The 16,626-nt window shown below is 38.3% G+C and overlaps 1 protein-coding gene across 2 annotated transcripts in view; it reads left to right on the top strand.

Annotated features, from left to right (window-relative positions):
* The window catches only part of LOC126467166 (zinc finger protein 236-like), a 234,085-nt gene that overhangs the window by 50,241 nt on the left and 167,218 nt on the right, over nt 1-16,626 (top strand). For both annotated transcript variants that reach the window (XM_050096441.1, XM_050096442.1), the window contains exons 8-9: nt 7,574-7,723; nt 9,810-9,927. In XM_050096441.1, the coding sequence (XP_049952398.1) occupies nt 7,574-7,723; nt 9,810-9,927 (268 nt within the window). The remainder of the gene's footprint in view (nt 1-7,573; nt 7,724-9,809; nt 9,928-16,626) is intronic.

Here is a 16,626-nt window from a genome sequence, read left to right as displayed (position 1 = left end):
GATAGTCTACCTTATTTTACACTTTTCCTTAAGAAAAAATAGCCTCCAAAATTCAGGTGTTCTTATACTCAAAATTAATATAAAAATGTCCAGTGTTTTATTTAAAATTCCCACAAATCTTAAAAATGGCCATATATTCGATGCCACAGGAAATCTCTGTCTAGCAGCGTTGGATTCTGCTGGCAGCAGCAGTGCACCAATGCGATGAACATGAATTGCGAGGATTCACAAGCTTGCTAACACGATCCTCCTCCCAGCCCGCCATCACAAACCCAGATTACTGTCTAGTCTATGATGCGCATTGCAGTCTACAGTGCCAATGAATCTGAATCAAAAGTGATTTGTGTTATCGGTAACAGTACAATGTTTTTGTTAGTAGCTAGTTTCGTAATGGGGAAAAAAAAAGGTATTGATATGATGTGTTCTATAAATTGAAAGTAATAGCATATTCGGAACAACAGGGAAACAGGGCAGCTGAGTGGCATTTCGGCCCTCCACCAACAGAAAATAACCATTCGCGTTTGGTGGGCTAGTAAAGAACAACAGAAAAAAAGATGAGGAATACTGTGCAAATAATGGACTGAGTGCAAAGTGGCCAAAACTAGATGATGACATATTGAAATGGATTCAAGGAGACCATCAAAATGGCATTGGAATTAATATAAAAATGATTCAAATACGTGCTTGTAAGCTAGCGCTACAGTGGAACTTAACAGATTTTAAGGGGGAATTTGTTTGTGCTATGAAGTGTCATGGACTTAACGTGTGAACCAAAACCAAAATATTTCAGAAAATGCCACAACAGAATGACGAGAAAATACTATTTATCACTTTATTATTCAACATTGAAAGCCAAATAACGAATATGGATGAAACTCCTCTTACATTTGATGTGGCAAGTAACACAACTGTTGACAGGAATGGTGCTAAACCTGTAACTATACAGACAATTGGACATGAAAAAATGCGCTACACTGTTGTCCTCTCATGTTGTGCTGATGGTATTAAACTTGATCCAATGATTAACAGAGTATGGGAGTGAAGGAAAGTTACTTTATTGAAGAAGATTTCTCTTCTCATGGTAAATCAGTTTAGTAGTCATTTGAAAAATTCCGTGAAAAAGAAATTGAGACAGGAAAATACAGAGCTTAGTGTTATTCAAGAAGGTCTTACTTCACAATTGCAACATTCTGATGTCTCGATAAATAAAGCAGTTAAAGTGTATATGAGAGAGGAATGGAAAAAATGGATGATGGATGAAACTCAATATGAATTCACACTGGAGGGAGCGTTAAAACAACTTAAAATGAAACAAGTGTGTCAGTGGATAAAAGTCATGGTCGAGGGTGAGAGAAGATATTACTAGTAAATCTTTCAAGAAGTGCGGCATAAGTACAAGGGTGAGTCAAATGAAAACCTTAAATATTTTTTAAAATATTATTTATTGTGCAGAAGTGGTACAAAGCTGTATCTCTTTTCAACATACTCTCCCCCACGATCAATGCAAGTCCTCCAGCGCTTACAAAGTGAATAAATTCCCTTAGAAAAAAATTCTTTTGGTTGTCCGCACAACCGTGTGGCATACATCTTCATTAGAATGGAACTTCTTTCCTCCCATTGCGTCTTTGAGTGGTCCAAACATATGGCAATCACTTGGGACAAGGTCTGGTGGACGAATAAGACACTCAGAATGCAGGTCTGTGATTGTTGCAACTGTTGTACGGGCAGTGTGGGGCCTTACATTGTCATGTTGCAAAAGGACACCTGCTGACAGCAATTCATGTTGCTTTGATTTGATTGCAGGCCACAGATGATTTTTTAGGAGATCTGTGTATGATGCACTGGTTACAGTGGTCCCTCTAGGCATGTAATGCTCCAAAATGACGCCTTTTTCGTCCCGAAAGATAGTCAGCATAACTTCCCTGCTGATGGTTCTGTTCGAAACTTCTTTGGTTTTGGTGATGAGGAATGGCGCCATCCTTGCCTGCCCTCTTCGTTTCCAGTTGGTGGAAGTGAACCCAGGTTTCGTCTCCAGTAATGATTCTTGCAAGGAAGCCATCACCTTCTCGTTCAAAGCTCCGAAGAAGCTCTTCACAAACATCAACAAGTTGTTCTCTCATTTCAGGAGTCAGCTGCCGTGGCACCCATCTTGCAGACACTTAATGAAACTGTAGCACATCATGCACAATGTGGTGTGCTGACTCATGACTAATCTGTAAACATGCTGCAATGTCATTCAGTGTCACTCAGCAGTTTTCCTTCACTATGTCTTCAACTGCTGCAATATTCTGTGGTGTCACAACTCGTGCCTGACCTGGACGAGGAGCATCTTCCACTGAAGTCACACCATTTGCGTACTTCCTACTCCATTCGTAGACTTGGTGCAGTGACAAATATGCATCACTGTACTGAACCTTCATTCATTGATGAGTTTCAATAGGTTTCACACCTTCACTACGCAAAAACCGAATATGGAGCTGTTTTTCTCTGGTGCAAGTCGCAATTGGTGCAGCCATCTTTATACTAATACTGTGACGGTATGTGTGCATCTGCACTGTGCTGCCACCTACAGGCCATACTGCATGCTGTTTGTAGCACGATTACCAACTTACAGGATAACGGCATGAAATTTCGATTTGTTATTACAAATTTAAGATTTTCATTTGACTCACCCTCGTAATACTCTCAATGGAAGTGAAGACTATCTCGTGTGCGAAGGGCAGAATAGTTTTTGAAGTTCAGTTCAGTTTTATAAGCTATGAGTTTTTTTGTGGCTTTGCAGTCTAATAATAAAAATGGTAGAAATATTTATTTATTTATTTATTTATTTATTTTAAATTGCTTAAAAATCAAGGTGTGTATCATAGTCTGAGGCATCTTATAGTCTGTAAAATTGCAGGTCTGAGAGTAAGTGGGTAAAGTGTAAGAAATAAAAGCAGTAAAAGTTCATCTGCAAATGACTAACCAGACACTACAATTGAGGATGGCTACAACATGTTCAGAATATAAAAACCACATGAAGTAGTAAGAAAATAATTGCCAACAGAAAATGGTCAACTTGTATTGTGTTTGTGTGTGTCACATGTGGGTAGAAGTGCTGATAACAACAAGCTCTTTATTGTGAACAACGATCAAAATTCTAGTGCTTCAAAGAAGAACTCTAGAAGTAATGAGCATGTCACCAACGAGAAGCCATCCCGCTCCTCAAGAAAAACATATTTACACAAAAGTAGCACAGACACTGACTATAGTATTACTAATGACAACAACAAACACTTTTTTAAACAATGGAAAACTAAATTTCTGGCTAAAGAGAGTGGCAATTCAAATCACACACACACACACACACACACACACACACAAGGCAATAAACACAGTGTGCTGCTTTTGGCGGACAGTCGTAGCAGGATATTAACTAGTATATTAAATGACATAAGTAGTGGCATCACAGTTACTGTAATCATAAAACTGGGAACAAAATATGAGTGCTGTCCTAGAAGAAATCATCCAAAATGCAACAATGTTACAAGAAACAGACTACATTCGAACAATGTGGCTTGTAATGAAGTAGATGCCTGTATTGCAGTTATAAAAACCTTCTTGGAACATAACAAATCAAAAACTTCAATTGTTGTTACAATACTCCATAGACACAGTTTAAGTGAACAGCAATTGAAGCATTCATTCACACTGGATCTTTTGTGAAAACAAAGGAGAAATTTGCTGGATGTTCTGTGCCAGCAAAAAGCACCACACAGAAATTGATTGAAAAATGGAAGCATACAGGATCGGTTCAAAGTGCTCCTAGGAACAGGCCACCACCTGTCTGCACACCTGAATTAGAGAGACAAGTGCAGGAGATAATGACAAGAAGTCCTTGTAAGTCATTCAGGAAATTGACTCAACAAGTTCATGCGAGTGAGAGAAGTTTCAGACATGTTATAAGGGAACTGAAGTTAAAACCGTACCAGATGGTTATACAGGAACTGAAGGAGCCTGACCTACAGAAGAGACGGCATTTCTGTTCATGGCTGTTGAGAAATGTTGCTTGTGGTGTCTTGGATCCACTAACATTCATCAATTCATGAGTGGCAAGGCATGTTTCCACCTGTCTGGATACATAAGTTCCCAAAACAACCGGTATTGGTAAACAGAAAATCCACATGCGATCCTCCAGGTACCCTTTTGTTACAAGAAGGTTGGTGTTTGGTGTACCATTTCCGCCACACGCGTTACAAAGCCCATAGTCTTTGAGACAACAGTGAACAGTGATGTTTATTTGGGAATCCTGGGGGATTTTTATTCAAACTTGACAGAAGAGAATTTTACAGGCCGGTTTTTCGTGCCGCACCCTGTATTAGTGTTGAAACAGTTTTGTAAGATAAAAAACTGTTATGTATTGTGTGTCTCAGAGCACTGACTTACAGAAAATCAAGTAGATTTTTCCAAACGTCATGAGTACATTCTGGCACCTAAAATGTGTAGAAGTGGGAGAAAAAATTGGGGGGGGGGGGGGGGAGATTCCTATATTTATCAGACACTATATAAAATTAGTGTAAGCTCATACTCCTCTGAATTAAATGGAGAATTTGGTTGTATAAGACTGAAAAACGATATATCCAAATACGATGTTGCAGTGTCTATGTTTTTCTGATTTATGTTGTAAAGTTTTTTTGAATATGAATGCATTTCCAAAGGAACTTTGCATTGTAATTCAGAATAACACTGACGCATTTATGTCCAAAGGAACTTTGCGTCATAATTCGGAATAACACAGGCACTGCAATATCATATATATCCGCTGACACTGGACAAGTGACTTTAAAGTCAAATATCTCACATTTATGGTTGATGCAATATGAAAGTTTGGGTCTGGCTGCGAGTTGAGCACAGATAGCCAAATGCTAAGGCAATTGCTCACAGTGAGCTGGAAATCCGGGTTCAAGTCCTAGTCCTGCACAAATTTGCACATATTGTCATTGTCATCATTCCATTCCACAGCTGATGGTGTCCATAGTCACAGTTGTAAATACATTTAATAGAGATATCCAAATAGTGATGTTAAAATTTTGTAGTGAGTTGGGGTAGTTGTGCATGCTCTTACAGTCCTCGACTCTCTGGAAACGGAAACAAAGACACATGGCTAGAAACAGTGGCACTGCGTACCGGGTCCACTGCATCAAGAAACTATGAAAAGGCAACAGTCAAGATTACAGAAGGTAACATTTACTACGAATAGCATATGATTGACGGGTCATAAATGAAGTTGTTCGGAGCAGTTCTATCCCAAGATGCCTCTATTATTTCACTGTACTAGCCTGCTGTAAAATTGGTTTTGTTAGATTCATTTATTCCAATTTTAATATAACAAACTCATCTAAACAGCACTTGTTCAAGACACGTGGATGGTGAAATTTTGTGGTTCTGAGAAATCTGAATTCCATAAGCTCAGCCATGATACATGAAGTCAGTCATGGAAATAATGTTACATAACGGGAAATAGGTTGAAGTTACATGTAGTGGAAATTATATTATTATTATTATTATTATTATTATTATTATTATTATTATTAGCAAGCTTCACAAGCCTTGGAAGCTCTTCGCTTCTGACATTACCAGGTAGTTCTATCTTGTTATTTAATTTTCCAGCTCATCACAAGTAAAATTTTCATATCTTCTTTGATGTCGTTGAAATATCCACTTTTAACAAACTGTTCTGTATTCTGCTTCTTTCATAAAACACATACGATTGTGGGTGTACAGATCGCTGTGCTACTACTCTCTTGTAGTTCAGCTTATAACAGAGGCTCTATTCAAACATGCAATGCCAAAAGAGTTAAAAGATTACGGACTATCTCTTCTTCTGTTTCTGGACTTGGTAATTATTACCAGTGGCCCTCTTCTCCTTGAGTTCTGTGGCACCACCAAGCCCAATTTCAAAGCATAAGTGGGCCTACACAACAAATACAGACACTGTCACTGCTCCATCTTGCCAATGTTTAGAGCACATTCTTTCCATGTAAAAAATAAAGGGACTACACAGTTAGCTGCCCCCCGCTTACTAACTCTTTAAAATACCTTTTTAACACTGATGAAGATCCTTTGTTGACCTGAGAGATAATAGTTTAACACATTATTCTGAAGACCCTCAAGTTACACTACACTAAAGCAAGTGCTGCAGATTTGTGCTGCAGTGAAATAAAACATAGTTGATTGTAATGCATTGGTTTGATTTGTGTTGGACCTTAGACTATCGAAGCTGTAATGATGTACTGGGTTGTTGTAATTAAAGTATAGCTGCTCACAGTGGTCCATTGTGAGCTGTAATTATCGTAGAGCAGTGAAACTTCGTAGGTATGCTAATTCATTAATGCGGAACTGATTTAAGCTGGAAAAAAATTTGTTCCAGCTTTGGCCAGTAGGTGCAAATCTGGCTCTGTACAGCATATTGGCATCATAGCGGTTCTTATATTGAACAAATTGTGCAAGTGGCACTTAGCAATAAAATCACCTTATGCCTTTCTGATTTGTTTGACCTTTTCTGCTGATGTCCCATTCCTAATGCATTACATATGGTAAACTTTTTATACGTATTTTGCGTATTCACAGTGCCATATGTGCACCTGGTGACCAAAAATTGGAACTAATTTTTTTCCAGCGTAAATTGGTTCCACATTAACGCATTAAAATGTTACAAAATTTTGCAGCCTTACAATAATTACAGCCCGTGAGTAGCAGCACTTTAATTATAACCACCCAGTACTTCAGTTCATGATTTCTGAAGAACACCAGTTGGCTTCTATAAATGAGACCTGCTTGCTGATTACTACAGTTCTGAGCTCTCCCATATTGTGCCTTATTATTGCGTTGTTAATAGACTGCACATTTTAAGGGAAGTTTTATGTGTATGTGCCCACAGGTGCGCATGCACACGCACACACACAATGTGCCAACAACTGTTGTTCCATTCTGCTGAAGGCAAAATACAATCCTCTTTTTATGAATAAAACCATAAAAATGGAAAGAGCCACAAAACCTAACTGTCACATGCTAAATTACACATTTTGCATCTTAACAAGAAGATTCCCTTCGATTATACGCATTTTGGGACTGACTGGTAAAATGTGGATTTTTGGAGGCCTGATGTTCAACTAACAGTTTGAGCACCCAGATTTACATTTTTCGTGATTTCCCTATATTGAAAGAACCACTGAGCAAACCTATGCAGTTCCTTTAAAAGTAGACTGCTTATTCCCTTCCATATCCTGCAGTGTGAGCTTGTATTACTACTTTAACAACATCATCATCATCAATGAGAGGTTAGGTTCCAATCTTTCTCCCGTGTTCCTTTTGCACAGAAGCGATAAGCCAAGGATTTAAATGTTTCTACACATTTTCATGAGACTTACATTTGTGTGTTAAAAATACCATTTACTATTATGTTTTACACTAGTTTTCAGTAAAATTGATGTAATCGTATTCGTGTAAAATGTCTGCTACTTAAAATTTATAAGCTGACAAACTACCATCAGTGTTTCACCTAACTAAACTTGACTATTTTGTTCCTCCTTAGGTAAAAGCTTGTTTGTCTCGGAAAAGTCATAAACGAAGGAGAGATAAAAATTCATACATACACAAGTGCAATATTTGTAGCAAGTCATTTCAGAAACCATCTCAGCTGGTGCGACATTTGCGGATCCACACTGGCGAGAAACCATTTAAGGTAATATGTTTACTTGGTTTTGGAAAAGAATATTCATTGAGATCATTCATACAGTAAATACCTGACCATTCAAAAACATTTCAAAATAAGTGTGTAAGTGTCCTTTGTTACACTGGTTTATGTTGTCCAATTACGTAAGTTGAGTGCCAGTTTGATGTGTTGAATAGTGATGTTTATACAGCTGTTTACAGTGGCTACATTATGTAGGTTTCATTTCAGTAAATTGACGTGCTGTGTTATCTTAAAAATATCTGTTTTGGAGAGTTTGTTACTCATAGAAAGTATCAAAGATGGTTATGAAGGCTTGAAAGGAGTTCTGTCCTTCATTTTCAACTGTTAATAAATGGGTAGCTGCAAGTGCAAGTGCTACTCTGAAATAATTAAATGAATGCATTAGCTCAGGCGAGCAACTCATGATAGCCCACGCCAAATCAGTTAGAAGACTGAAGACTATAAAAGGAAGGAAGGAAGGGAGGGGGAATAAAAAAAACTGAGTTTAGAAATGACCATACTTAATGTTCTTGATGATTTATGTAAGGACATCCTAGACATGTAACCACAGATATAAACATGGAGAAAGCACACACACTACACTATACTATTGGACTATCACCTATTGCTGGAGTATTATGGCTGAATAGGCATATTAGACAGAAGGGTAAAATACACATCACATAATGAAACTCTTCGCAGGATATGTGGTATTTGTTGAATGCTGACCGCCGGCCAGGGTGGCCGTGCGGTTCTAGGCGCTACAGTTGGGAGCCGAGCAACCGCTATGGTCGCAGGTTCGAACCCTGTCTTGGGCATGGATGTGTGTGATGTCCTTACATTAGTTAGGTTTAATTAGTTCTAAGTTCTACGCAACTGATGGCCTCAGAAGTTAAGTTGCATAGCGCTCAGAGCCATTTGAACCATTTGAATGCTGACTAAAAGCAAACATGAAAACAGAATTCTCAGCAGTATTTGGTCAATTTTAAGAAGTAACTTGCTACTGTAGATGAGGCTTTCTTCAGCATCTTCATACCAGGAACCAAAAGTCACATAGTGGGCAAAAGTTAATGGCCCAGGACAAAAATAGGCAAGTCATTTTGCATTTGAAAAAGGAATTCATCTTTTTTTCCTAGATGTAAAAGAGTGTTTTCTTATTGCTTACTAATATGGAAGTCTTCTGGGCCAATACAAAGTGTGTGAGAAGAGACCAGCATCACAAAGAAAAACTTAATTATCATTCATCAGAACAAAGCAACTGCCCATAAATGTGATTTTGACAGTGCAAGTCTGAAGTGTGTGTTGTCCAAATATCCACCCTATTCACCAGATTTGGCACTCTGACTTCCACATGTTCTCACATGTAAAGAAATTTGTGCCTGGAAACCTTATCCTTCAGTGATAAGTTTGTGACATACGTAAGTTTATATTTTGCAGCCCTGCTGGGGAGGGGGGGGGGGGGGGGGGAGGGGGGTAGTATTTGGTAGAAACCTATTCACTTGAAAAAAGTTTAATAAAGTGCAACAGTCTGAGAGGGGACTACATCAAAAAATAACTGTGCTGTTATTTACCTAGGGAGGTCATGGCTGTGTTGAACTTACCTCCTTGTCCAAGTGTTGTACCCTACGTTCAGCGTTTCCACACTCAACATACTTTTAATCTCTTAATTTTGTTATTATATTAAAATGGCAAAGGCATTTGCATGTTTTTTTGTATATATAGTATTCTGTGTTCACTCTGTTTCCTTCCCAGAACGTTCTCTCGTGTAATTTAATAGAAACAGCAGTTACTTTATGGAAATGTCATAGCTCATACACCATGAGCTGTCAGATGATCTGCAGAGGTCATACCTGAGGGTTAATTGTCAGGAAGTTTTATTACTGTGTACACTCTGCTGCAGGATGGACTATTAGTTATAAATACTGTTGTATTTCTGTTCTTTCACAAATCAAGAAATCACTAAAATACACCTGAGTATCACTGACAATACTAAAAATTACGAATTTCTGATACTGTTAACATGTTACTAATTAAGTGTAAATTTACAGTTTTGTGGTTTATATATGCTTTTTAAATGTCACACTATTTTTTGCAGTGTGAAATTTGTCAGAGAGCATTCAGTCAGAAGTGGTCTGTTCAGATACATATGGCAAAGCACAATGGCTTAAAACCTTTCAGATGTGACTTCTGTAAAGCCAGTTTTAGTCAGAAAGGTGAGTTAATACTGGAACAAACTTAGTGAATTGATGCTAGTATTTAGCGATTTTTATATATATATATATATATATAAATATATATAAATATATATATAAATATATATAAATATATATAAATATATATATAAATATATATAAATATAAAACAAAGATGAGGTGACTTACCGAACGAAAGCGCTGGCAGGTCGATAGACACACAAACATACACACAAAATTCAAGCTTTCGCAACAAACTGTTGCCTCATCAGGAAAGAGGGAAGGAGAGGGGAAGACGAAAGGAAGTGGGTTTTAAGGGAGAGGGTAAGGAGTCATTCCAATCCCGGGAGCGGAAAGACTTACCTTAGGGGGAAAAAAGGACAGGTATACACTCGCACACACACACATATCCATCCACACATCAAATTAATGATATGGTTATAATAGAGGGAAACATTCCACGTAGGAAAAATATATCTAAAAACAAAGATGATGTGACTTACCAAATGAAAGTGCTGGCAGGTCGACAGACACACAAACATACACACAAAATTCAAGCTTTCGCAACAAACTGTTGCCTCATCAGGAAAGAGGGAAGGGGAGGGAAAGATGAAAGGATGTGGGTTTTAAGGGAGAGGGTAAGGAGTCATTCCAATCCCGGGAGCGGAAAGACTTACCTTAGGGGGAAAAAAGGACAGGTATACACACACACACACACACACACACACACACACACACACACACACACACACACACACACACAACCATATCCATCCGGATGGATATGTGGAATGGAATATCCGGATGAATATTGGAATGACTCCTTACCCTCTCCCTTAAAACCCACTTCCTTTCGTCTTCCCCTCTCCTTCCCTCTTTCCTGATGAGGCAACAGTTTGTTGCGAAAGCTTGAATTTTGTGTGTATGTTTGTGTATGTTTGTGTGTCTATCGACGTGCCAGCACTTTCGTTTGGTAAGTCACATCATCTTTGTTTTTAGATATATTTTTCCCATGTGGAATGTTTCCCTCTGTTATATATATGATCTGACCCTTTATGCAATTCTAGAAAAGAAAAGAAAAAGAATTATAACCACAACCCCACTCCTTCAATTAAACTAGGTTTTGCTGTAATTCACTTGCCCTTCAGTTACAGCAGAAATAAGGCACTGTTTCTTATTTTGGTAAGTTACGTACTTTGTGCATATGAAAGATATGTGGCGAGGTTCCAAGGTTTCAAATGGAGCTCTTCTTTATTTTGTTTCATAGTGGCCATTAACAACCATATTAAGTATTAGCTGGTGAAGCAAACTGATGACATGACCAGGCTGCCAGTACTGTCATGTTAAGGTCACAGAAATAGGGAGGGGAGGTTGGTAATAGAACACACTCCAGTACTCTTGTAAGTGGAGTACTGCCACAAACTACATGTCCATATGCCAACAACCTTCTTAGCATAGTAATTAAACGATGATGAGCACCTCTAGCACCTCTGTTTGACAATACTCTTTGCATACTGTGACAACACTTATTTACAGCATTATGTGTATGAATCCACGTTTCATCTGAATCAACCAATGACTGATTTAATTCAGATGCTTCTTGTTTATGTAAATATTTATTGTAGAATGCGTCTTTGAATCTGTCATTTTGCTCCCGCATATTACGAGTTGTTTATTCTGATACCTCCTAATACAAAATCCCATCGACAGAATAAGTTATGTCAGTGTCTGTGCCATCTTTGAAGTCCAAATTATCTGCAGCAAAACTGTGAACTTTCTACAAAATTGGTATTTCTTTGTGGTGTTCATAATTTTACAGATATTTCTCCCTGCCAACACACTTTTCCATATTGTCAACAGTATTTGTATGAAATTTGAATCCCACTCAACTCAACGTAATACCATCCCCCAATAATTTGCACACCACTGACTTACTCAACTTTAACAGTGTGCTTGCACATTCTGTCATCTTTCCATTGTTATGTCATTTCCTTCTCCTTCTTATTGTCAGTAAATTTGATATCATTAACAGCAAGCCATTTCAGGTACCTACAAAGCTATGTTCCTGATTAATTCTTTGTTTCCACTCACTGTTGTCTCCAAAAAACAGTTGAAAACAATTGGAGGCAGCCATCACCCTGTCTGACACCTGTTATAATAACAGTTTCAGATGAACTATGTAATAGTAATCCAGAGACTTTTGAATCATATTTGAAACCGCAAAACATTTACAGGAGCACATCTGCACTCTTGACAGTAACTTGCTAGTTACAAAATGCAGAATGAAGCAAAATAAATGTAAGAAATTCAGGTATGGAACTTGAATAAGTTGAAAGATCTGGAAATAGTTGAGTGTTCCAAAGGGTGCATTAGGCAACAAATGACGTAAATAAGCGAGAAGACAAGACCCAGTAGAAATGCTTGGATTATGGGATTGACATTGAAATTAATCAGTGAAAGAAGAAAATAAAGAAATTCAACAATTGAAATAGCCAATAAGTATTATGGAAATCTGAAAAAATTAAGTTAACATAAAATCCAAAATGGCAAAGTAGGAATGGCTGAAGGATGAATGCAGCTCTGTAGAAGCATGCATAACTATGGGAACGATAGATGCCACACATACGAAAATAAAAAAACCTTTGGTGAAAATAGAAGCCACTGAATGAACATAAATATTTCAGGTAGCAAACCAGCACTAAGCCAAGAAAGGATGGAATATCTATAAGGGCTATATAAAGGAAAGAAGCTTGACGACAGGGCTGTGGAAAGTGAAGTGGACGAAAATGAGTTAATGTGAGCTGTTAATGTGGTCTGGCCTCAGCAGCCTGAGACTGTGATTATGGTTGTGTGTGAGTTGCATTTGCGTGAGTGAGTGTGTGTGTGTGTGTGTGTGTGTGTGTGTGTGTGTGTGTGTGTGTGTGTGTGTATTTCCAACGAAGGCCTTGTTGACCGAAAGCTGACTTTCTGACAGTCGTTTTGTTGTGCTGGTGTACGACTCACCATCTCCGCTATTTGGTGAGTAGCAACTATCCTTTTCATTATATTGTTAATACGAGCCGATTTTGACAGAATGCTAAAAGTCCTAAACCAGATCACCGCACCTTTGTCCTTGCTTTGCTGCTGCTAGAATTTTTTTGTTGTTCTATCTTTTGTGCAGGATAGTTTAGCAATGTATTCTACACCATGTGTTCTTTACAACTGAGCATGTAAGAAAGGCATTCTAATACAGTATGAGAGTGCCCAGTCTGCTCAGTTCCAACACTAACAGAGAAAGACAAGATACAGTTGCCTCTTCCTATGCTCATTTATTTGTAACAGATGAAAATTAGCTTGCAACAGAGTTGAAAGTTGTTTGAGTGAGTGCCAAATCATTGATCAAGAAAATTTTACATGTAAAAAAAGTAAAGACGAAAATTATATCCTATCATCCCAAAGCTAAACAGAAAGAGTTAAGATGCAACCAGAGGAGGCATGATATAATGCATGCTGCAGCATAGTTGAATCTGTTACAGATTTAATTATTGCCATACTTCACCTCTGCTTGGCTCCCCTCATCAGGATGATGTACATTTGTATGATTTAGCTATGATTTTTAGCTTTTAAAATGTAAGAAAAACTGAACACATTGTATGAACCTTTACAATATTGAAGTGAATTAATCAAAAATTTAAGACAAATCTCTTTTCCTACAACACTGAATACAATAGCAATCTCTTTGTCTGAGAGGGGGGGAAAAAAAACAACATTCACATATTGCAAATATCGATACATTTTTATGAAGAGATTGGTTTACATATTCTCTCTGTGGAAGATAATTTGTAATTCATGGTGATTTTTTTATGGGAGATCTGCATCTTCTTCATTCCAGAATTCACCTCTGTTAGCTCCAGAGGAAAGATTACCAGAAAAATCAAGAACACATTATCATCATCATCTTCCTGTTCATCATCTTCTTCTTCTTCTTCATTTTTGTCATCATCATTGTGCAAAATATTTTGTACAAATTAGATTTTCAATGTTGGACATTTGTGGTTCCGCCATGAGAGCATTCACACTCACCAAATTTCACAAACAAAGTGCTTTATATTATGTCAGATAGTCGGTTGGAACACACTTCCGAAAGTCCACGCCATCTGTTGTGAAATGAACAAATTGTTTTGCATTGGCTGCCTGATAAAGCACGTGTTCCTACAATCACTTATTCTTTGATGTAAGCCATTCATGATGTCCATAGATCACAATATTTTTAACTCCCACAGCACCTGTGTAGAATGTGCTCTAGACAGGTTGCATTGCTACCCATGCTTAACAGTTGGTTTGAAACACTTTTGGTAAGCTCATAACTGTCACCTGCAGTGTGCAGTTTGCTGTAGCATCATTCTGTGTTTGGTATTACCATTTCTTACTTGTGAATGCCTCACTAATCATAGGAATGTCAACAATGTAGGAAAAGACAGATTGCTACTTACTGTAAAGAAGACAAGTCAAGCTGCAGACAGGCACAATTAAGAGACTTACTTAAAGCTTTTGGTCACAGCCTTTATCAGTAAAAGAGACTCACACCATTCTCACACACTGGCAAGCACACCTCGTGCACACAGGATCACCAACTCCAGCATCTTGGTCCAGAAGCAACTATCATATGGGATGGAATTAGCAATCTGGAGGGAGTGGGGAAGGGGTTGTAGTTATATGGATGGGGAGAGGGTCGAACACTGTCTGGTGGAGTGTGCAGGGACTAGATTGCCAACAGGCATAGCATCAGGAGGTTGTGGGACAGGGAGATTGGGGGGGGGGGGGGGGGGGGGAAGATCTGTGGATGCATTGGCAGAGAGCTGCAAATAAACAGGGTGGGAGATGAGACTGGAGAGGAGATGATAGGACTGAGGGGGTTGGAAGCTGTTGGTTGGAGGGTGTGGGAACAGCATGTTACCATAGGTTGAGACCGTGATAATTATGGTAGCAGAGAATGTGTTGTAGAGATAACTCCGTCTGTGCAGTTCAGAGAAGCTGATGGTGGAGGGAAAGATCCAGATGGCTCAGACAGTGACTCAGCCATTGAATCAAGTGTGTTATGTTCAGCTGCATGTAGTGCCACACAGTGGTCTACTTGCTCATGGCCAAAGTTTGGCAGTTGCCGTTCATCCTGGTGAACAGCTGGTTGGTAGTCATACCAATAAAAAGAGCTGTACAGTGATTGCAGCAGAGCTGGTAAATGACACAGCTGCTTTCACAGGTGGCCTGGCCCCTGATGGGATAGGATAAAACTGTGACAGGACTGGAATAGGAAGTGCTGGATGGGTGGATTGGGCAGATTTTGTGCTTGGGTCTTCCACAGGTGTATGATCCTTGAGGCAAAAGGTTGGGATTGGCACAGGGATGGACTAGGATGTTGTGGAGGTTAGGTGGGTAACAGAACACCATTTTTGGAGGAGTGGGAAGTATCTTGGGTAGGATGACCCTAATTTCAGGGCATGATGATAGGTAATCAAAGCCCTGGCGAAGGATGTAGTTCAATTCTTCCAGTCCGGGGTGGTACTAGGTTATGAACGAGACACTCTTTTATGAGTGGTTCTTGAGGATAGAGGGAGGATTGTGGGTTTGAGGGGGAAATGGCACGAGATATAATAGGATTATGCTTCAGAAGGGGACCATTCTTCCTGTCTTCTGCCGTTGCTGGTTGTTTAAAGGAAATTATTACCACTGTTTATTTTCCTAGTCTTTTAAACTCACATTAGGTCAGTCTTTTTGTAGTGCTCAATAGTTCTACAAGTACTGGATTTTACAACACACTAACACACACGTGTCGTGTCCTTTTTACTGCCACAAAACTGAAATACACTGTCGTCACTAATATTGTCTCCTAAATGATATTGAAAGCTTACATTAGAAACTGTTGTCCTTGAATTTAGCATGCTCATATGCAAACCACTGGCTTGAGTCATTAATTCTTTTCACACTACTAATAGCCTTACATATTCCTCTTAAGTAGCAGTCACAGATTCAGGTTCATTTTATCATTTATATTAAACACATACTTCAAACAGATCAAAATGTCTTTTCTATGCCCATTAATATTTATTGTGAATAAATACGACAACTTCAACTAACTGAATCACAGTACTCCATAAAACATATGAACATAACATTTACACTCATGTCTACTACAAATACAAAAAGTGACATAAATAAAATCCACATATGTGTATATCAAATCATTTCTTCTATTTGCTGGTTCATTCTCTCTCTTGGTCTAGGTATAAAAGTAACTTAATGCTGACAAGCAAATAATCCTTACATGTGTCCTGAATTTGGGTAAAATAGCAAATATGCTCCAGCATGAGATATGTGAATAATGCTACATGACCCAGTATATAACATTATGCTCCTCATTTTCTTAATGTGTTTAGTTATCAGTGGTGACGTAGGATGATTGGTACAAGCACTAAATCTTTCACCCTAAAATAGTCTAACTTGCAAGCTATCTTTCTGCTAAAATACTTCTTCCATTCCTTTATTCAATTTGACAATGTAATAATTGTTTGTCACACTTTGTCTTCATGTGTAAAGTCACCGTATTCATGTTGAGGTGTATTTTGTGAACCCCAAACATTAGTTCATCCAACATAAAATTCATAGATGAGTGTGATGAAGTGTTCATGATCTCCTCAAGCCAATACAAATAAACAGACCATTTTCCTTGCCTCTTGGAACAAT

This window comes from Schistocerca serialis, chromosome 1 (genome assembly GCF_023864345.2).
Source record: "Schistocerca serialis cubense isolate TAMUIC-IGC-003099 chromosome 1, iqSchSeri2.2, whole genome shotgun sequence".
NCBI lineage: Eukaryota > Metazoa > Arthropoda > Insecta > Orthoptera > Acrididae > Schistocerca > Schistocerca serialis.
Note: the sequence above shows the minus strand (reverse complement) of the source record. Positions and strands in the feature narration are given on the sequence as shown.